Below are 6,753 nucleotides of genomic sequence, written 5' to 3'. Positions count from 1 at the left end.
CAACTAAGACCTGACCAAACAAGAAAGATTAACGGTCATGTCACGACGACATAAAATGCATTGTTCTGTTATTAAATTTAAATTAAACATACATATGACCTAATAAAATTAAAATGCATACCTCGTCAACAAAACCAGAGTCCAATCTCTCGTCATCAGCTGGCTCGTCCACATCATCAATCTGAATCTAATGCATTTTAAACCATGTCAACATCAATTCCATATTTTTATGCAATCAGACATTTATTACTACAAACTCACATTATCAGTGTCAACATCTTCTTCTTGCTCTACATTTTCATCTTCTAGATCAACACCATCTGCATCCATCTATTAACAAAAATAAGCACAATCAGTATTTAACAATTTACATGCAAGTACTAAATAAAACTAGTAGTTCCGTTTCACTCACACTTTCGTCGACATCATCGTCTCCAGAAGTTTGTTCATCTTCAGGAGGTGCATTATCGTTGGCAGACGAAATATTGAATTCCTCTTCATCCGTATTTCACTTGTCGTACTCCATTGAACTTGCACTCAAATCTGAAACGTCCATCGCCTGTTCAAAGTAACAACCAAATAAGTACATCTCAAAAAAGGAGCTCCAAACCCAAACCCTAACATCAACCAAATCATGAACATGCAATTAGTTTTTACAATCAATTACCTACCAGGAACCAACAATGATCCGCCAAACCCTAACGCCGCTTGTAGCAGCAGGAACAACCCGCGTGCGATCCTTGCCCAGCCTCCTCGTCGCCGGATCCGCCTCCCGCCTCCCGCCTCCACGTCCGACCTTGCCCAGCTTCCTCGTCGCCGGATCCGCCTCCCACCTCCACGATACCCAGCTCAGCTCTCGGAACGAAACCGCCCTGCGCTACGCCTTGTCGTCCCAACGTCGCCGTCCCTGCCGTCTCCCTCCCGATGGACAGAACCTTCCAAACCCTAACGAGGCCCAGCAATGGCGCACACGAACGAAACCGCCCTGCGCTAGCTACGCCTTGCCGTCCCAACGTCGTCGTCCCTGCCGTCTCCCTCCCGATGGACAGAACCTTCCAAACCCTAAGGAGAACCAGCAATGGCGCACACGCAAGGATTCAAGTAATTTCCCCGTAACCACCGCCTATCGCCGGCATCAAATCCACGTGATTGACGTAGTTTTCGGGTCCAACTCCGATTCTAATGCCGTGGGGCCGGCGGAAACCGTCATCACCAAAGATACGTACAATATCTACGTGGCATCCGATCATCTATGTGGAAAATGACGTGGAGTATAATTATACGCCACTAATACGACCTCACCGTCTCGAACGGGTATCCCACCTGAACGTCGTTCGCCAGGGGGGGACACCGGAGCACACCCCTTGCCAGAGAGCCAAGCGATGGATTAATTTCGTCTAGAGGCCAAATTTATCAAAATGTTACACATATGTTGCTCACCTGGCTAATCTGGGGCAGAGGGGGAGCGAGGAAGGTCATTTAATGTGTGCCGGTACCAAAACATGGTCTTTTTCAAAGGAGACTCCGTAGAGGGGTTTTTTTTTACGAATCTTACCCATGCACGAAATTAGTTCCTTGTCTAATCTCTTGGTAAAACGGTTTCGAAATCTAACCCTTGAATTCAGCGCTATCGTGAATAGAGCTGAAATTGTGCAGGCCGACGCTAAGAAAAAACAACACGGAAGCCATTGCCCTTGGCGCTGACCTCACTTCGCGGCCATGTGGCTTGGTGCCAACCTGCTTCTGCGGTACTGTTTTTTCTTTGCATCGACCTTCACAACTTTTGTTCTACAGTATTCTTGATGGCGCCAAATCTAATTGTCAGATTGCAAAGTATTTTCGACTAGGAGTTTAGGTTCGCCAAGAAAAACACGAGGCATCTAACAGCTTAAGGCCCTGTTTGTTTGGGCTTCTGCTTCTGCTTTTGGTGCTTTTAGAGGCCTAAAAGTGGAAGCTCAAACAAACAACGGAAAATGGAAAAGCGCTGTGAAGAAGCGCTTGCGCCAAATGAACTGAACGAGCGAGCCGAACGGAAAGCTAGCCCAGGGGTGCTTTCCCCCGCTTCTGCTGCTTCCCGAGTTGCAGCGGACGGAACTACCCTTGATACTTCAAAATATTTGCAAAGAAACTGCCACTCCCGACCTCCCCCGTTTCCTCTTCTCGTTCTGGACCAGCCGCCATCCCTCTCCCCCGACCCGCCGCCCTCCTCCTCCCGCGACGCGCCGCCCTCCTCCTCCCCCGACCCGCCGCCGTCCTCCTCCTCCTCCCGCGACCCGCCGCCGCCCTCCTCCTCCCGCGACCCGCTGCCCTCCTCCTCCCGCGACCCGCCGCCGTCCTCCTCCTCCCGCCTCCTCCCGCGACCCGCCGCCGCCCTCCTCCTCCCGCGACCCGCCGCCGTCCTCCTCCCGTGACCCGCCGCCCTCCTCCTCCCCCATCTCTGTTCCCGGCCGCGTCGACGACGGGTGGATCTTGTCTCCTTCGGCCGATGTCCTCTCCGCTCCGCAAGGACGCGTTGACCTCGCCGACAATTTGCTCCAGATTCACGTCTGACGCAAGTCCTCGCTGCTGGCCAAGTCCCACTATCTCCCCTTTTTTGATTTTTTTGATTTTCTGTACAAGGATGATTCCAAATTTTGAGATATGTGTGTATAGATCTGTGTGTATGATAGTGTATTCAGTGGGAATAAAATTCTAAACATTAGTAACCCAAATGCCAAAAGCTAAACTAAATTCTAATCAAACACTGAAAAATTATTTCAATAAAATCGTATTTAAAATTATTCTAGCAAAAAAGTTAATTAAGGAAATTTGGTTATTAATGGTAATTATGTAATAAAACTGTTGGAAATAGTTAATTTCTTTCAGATAAGCATTTATACAACATCTTCAGTACCTAGGGGTATTCCAAACATTTCATTTCTAAAATAAACAGCAGCAGCTATAGAAAACGCTCCTGCCAAACATCAAATCTACCTACTCCGACAATTACTTTCGCATTGCTTTTCACTATTCACCAATTGACAAATGTACTCAACAATGCTGCAGCCCAAGCAAACAGACCCAACCCTCGGACTGGTTCTACTGGTTGCTGGCCCACCCACTTGGCGCACGCAGCACCATCCAGTAGTAAAGCCTCGTGCTACTAACTGCCAGTCTGCTACCAACGCGAAGCCCCGGAACGAACCAAACCATCCGTGGCCACCCTCGCCGACGGCCGACCGCAGCCGCTGCCTACAAAATAGAGCGCACCCCGGCTCACCGTTTACGTTTCGTCCCCTTCCCCTGTCTGCGCATCTGTCACTGTGACCTCAGTCTGCTTGCGCGGCGGAGTGGGAGCGAGAGATGGCGAGCCACTTCGTGCTCAACACCGGCGCCAAGATCCCCTCCGTGGGGCTCGGCACCTGGCAGTCCGACCCCGGCGTCGTCGGCGAGGCCGTCTACGCCGCCGTCAAGGTCCGTCTCACCACAATGCCCCCTCTCGTCCCCTTTTCTTTTCGTTTCTCTCTTCCCCATCTCCGATCCTGCCCGTGTGGCTGTCCTTTTGTGGGAGAATGCCGGCGAATCAGTGTGTGATCTCCTCCTCAATTAAATCGTGCAGGCAGGGTACCGGCACATCGATTGCGCCAGAGCCTACAACAACGAGAAGGAGGTAACTCGATTTCTCCAAAGCTTTGTATCACTCATGCAGTTATCTCCTGTATTTTTTTTCAACCGGGCTAATCCTCTTTTCCGTTAGTTAATTATTCGTGCACAAATTGCGTGCTTGTTTCTGCAAACACGATCCTAGCACAACAAAAGAAGAACATAACATCTGAATATTCATATGTCCAATCTGCATACATCTGGGCGTAATGAGAAATTGCTTTCTGTCCATCCATTTGACAAAGGGAGTACTAGACCAGTGATCTGGTTTAGAAAGAGTCCACGACCATGTACTTCTTCCAGAAAAAAAGGAAAAAGAAACTGGTTTAGAAAGTAGGAGTGAACAATTTGGACTATACTTTAGAGCACACGTGCTAAATTGAGGTGGAAATCAGAACTTGTACTAGTCCTGATGTTCAAGTTGAGTAACGAATAACAAAACCACACTTTTGGACTATCCAGGTGGGCTTGGCTCTGAAGAAGCTATTTGAAGAGGGTGTAGTCAAGCGTGAGGATCTGTTTATCACCTCCAAGCTATGGTAAGGCCAGATCTCTGGTGACCCTCCTATAGTTTTGTATCTTCTTCATACTTCGTGTCTGACTGATTGCTTGTAATGGCCATGTTTTTTTCAGGTGTGGACATCATGCCCCAGAAGATGTTCCTGTGGCACTTGATGAATCCCTGAGTGACCTGCAGCTTGACTACTTGGATCTTTACCTTGTAAGTTGTATGCATCTTCCTGTTCAGGAAATATAGTTCATTATGCTACTTGCTCATTTATGCTTCCTCAATCTTTGAGTAATCAGCTATATGTATCACATGTGATTCTCCAATCCATTTTAGTATTGGCTGGTATTGTAACTATAGACTTCTACTGACTAAAAAAATCTTAAGGTTACTTTTATTGTTCATTTTGTAATACATCTGTCTAACTTCTGAGCTAAATAATTGTTCTTAGAAAGGGTCGGCATGTTGTTTGCGTGTAATGTCAGATATAAAAAAAAATAACTGCATTACTTTTTTTGTAGATCCATTGGCCATTTAGTGTCAAGAAGGGATCCAGTATTAGCAACCCTGAAAATTACGTAACACCTAACATCCCAGCTACATGGGGAGCAATGGAGAAGCTACATGATGCTGGCAAAGCTCGTGCAATTGGTGTGAGCAACTTTGCATCGAAGAAACTGGGGGACTTGCTTGCTCTTGCTCGCATACCTCCAGCTGTTGACCAGGTGGAGTGCCATCCTGGTTGGCAGCAAACTAAACTCCATAGCTTCTGCCAGTCAAAGGGTGTTCACCTCTCTGTAAGTCTGCTATCTAACTGTATTTTCTTGCCAGTCAAGGTGCTGGCTTGTGAATTTACTTCTTTGGAAAACCTGGTGTGTGTGCTTATAAATCGGCTTGTGCATTTTGCAGGCGTACTCACCACTAGGTTCACCTGGATCAACATGGATGAATGGTAATGTCCTTAAAGAACCTGTTGTCATTTCAATCGCAGAGAATCTTGGCAAAACTCCTGCACAAGTAGCGCTGCGCTGGAATATTCAGATGGGTCACAGTGTACTCCCAAAGAGCGTGAGTGAAGATCGTATAAAGCAGAACTTTGATGTTTATGACTGGTCAATTCCGGATGACTTGCTTGCGAAGTTCTCTGAGATTAAGCAGGTGAGTTATGCTACTTTGTTTTGGTTTTTTGGTCAACTTTTAGCTTTGTTTTGTCTTTGCAGACTTCTTTTACCAGATGGGAGCTATCTAATTTAATTGGGAGAAAAATACACTGATGTTTGATGTCAAATTACAAATCTATATACAATAAACTGATGAAATATCACATTAAGTAGCATTTCTACATTTGCAGTCTTAAAAGTTTATATCTTCGTTCCATAGCTTCAGTGCCAGGATACTCATATTGAAATGTTCTCTTATCCTTGGTCGTTCCAATTCATAGAAACATGTGAGCAATAATATAGTGAAATGATCCGCAGGTTCAGGTTTATATAATAGCATAAGCGATGGTTATGTGCTCCCTTTATTTCACTGTGGTGTGTGCTGTGGCACCCAGCCGCTGAGTCTGGATGTGCTTTTTCTTTAGTTTCTCCTTATGAAAGAAGTAGCTCCCTTCTTTTTAAGAGAACATCACTGATAGAACCAAATGTCCACTTTACTATCAATTGGTTGTTTGTTGCTACATGAGCTTATCAGGACAGTATTGTTTGCTGTTGTTGAAAACAAACAACTTCAGTTTGCTGATAGCTCCGTTCGTTTTAAGAGAACATCACTGATAGAACCAAATTTCCACTTTACTATCAATTGGTTGTTTGTTGCTACACGAGCTTATCAGGACAGTATTGTTTGCTGTTGTTGAAAACAAACAACTTCAGTTTGCTGATAGCTGTGTTCTTTTTAAGAGAACATCACTGATAAAATCAAATTTCCACTTTACTATCAATTGGTTGTTTGTTGCTACATGAGCTTATCAGGACAGTATTGTTTGCTGTTGTTGAAAACAAACAACTTCAGTTTCCTTTATCAGGATAGTTTTGTTTGCTGTTGTTAAAAAGCGATACATGTCAATTGTCAAGTCTGTTCCCCGATGGCCTGATTAGTGAATATGCATTTTCATGTGTCCACACCAGTTTGAGTGCAGTGCAGCAGTTATTCCTGACTTGCCTTTTTTTTGTTTGTTTTTGTCATGTTCAGACTAGGCTGCTCATGGGCAACTTCATCGTGAACAAAGACAGCATCTACAAGACCCACGAGGAGCTCTGGGACGGGGAAATTTAGGACTGTTCCCGGTGTTGATTCAGGGGACCTTGGTACACAGTCGCTTGTTAAATTGTTATGTATTGTCAACTATGCGCTTAACAAGCATATGGCTCAGACAGTTCCGTTGGGAATTATTCTCTAGACTGCATGCATTGCTCCTCTAGGTTAAGGAATATGTGCTACGACTATGTATTTATCCAAGCTCGTTACTGTCATCCGCATTATTTGTTTCGTGTTGCTCGTTTGTTTGCCAGAGAAGATGCAAAATGTATCAACTCTGTGTTGCCAGAGAAGATGCAAAGCAATAAATAAAATTAGGGTCTATCTCTAGCTCTCGCTTGACA

The 6,753-nt window shown here is 45.5% G+C and overlaps 1 protein-coding gene across 1 annotated transcript; it reads left to right on the top strand.

Annotated features, from left to right (window-relative positions):
• The first annotated feature begins 3,279 nt into the window (after positions 1–3,279).
• On the top strand, positions 3,280–6,753 carry LOC124659142 (aldo-keto reductase family 4 member C10-like). Its single transcript, XM_047197077.1, has 7 exons — positions 3,280–3,453; positions 3,599–3,649; positions 4,105–4,181; positions 4,276–4,363; positions 4,672–4,947; positions 5,060–5,308; positions 6,344–6,753. The coding sequence occupies exons 1-7, from the start codon at positions 3,343–3,345 to the stop codon at positions 6,425–6,427; spliced, it is 936 nt and encodes a 311-aa protein (XP_047053033.1). The 5' UTR covers positions 3,280–3,342; the 3' UTR covers positions 6,428–6,753.

Source organism: Lolium rigidum, chromosome 6 (assembly GCF_022539505.1).
Source record: "Lolium rigidum isolate FL_2022 chromosome 6, APGP_CSIRO_Lrig_0.1, whole genome shotgun sequence".
Classification (NCBI taxonomy): domain Eukaryota; kingdom Viridiplantae; phylum Streptophyta; class Magnoliopsida; order Poales; family Poaceae; genus Lolium; species Lolium rigidum.
This window is presented reverse-complemented; position numbering and strand designations above follow the sequence as displayed.

Excerpts from the sequence above, each read along its gene's own strand:
- LOC124659142 (XM_047197077.1), top strand. The coding sequence starts at position 3,343 with ATGGCGAGCCACTTCGTGCTCAACACCGGCGCCAAGATCCCCTCCGTG. Across the intron at positions 4,948-5,059 it reads CAAAGGGTGTTCACCTCTCT|GCGTACTCACCACTAGGTTC; the intron begins GTAAGTCTGCTA and ends TGCATTTTGCAG. Across the intron at positions 5,309-6,343 it reads AGTTCTCTGAGATTAAGCAG|ACTAGGCTGCTCATGGGCAA; the intron begins GTGAGTTATGCT and ends TGTCATGTTCAG.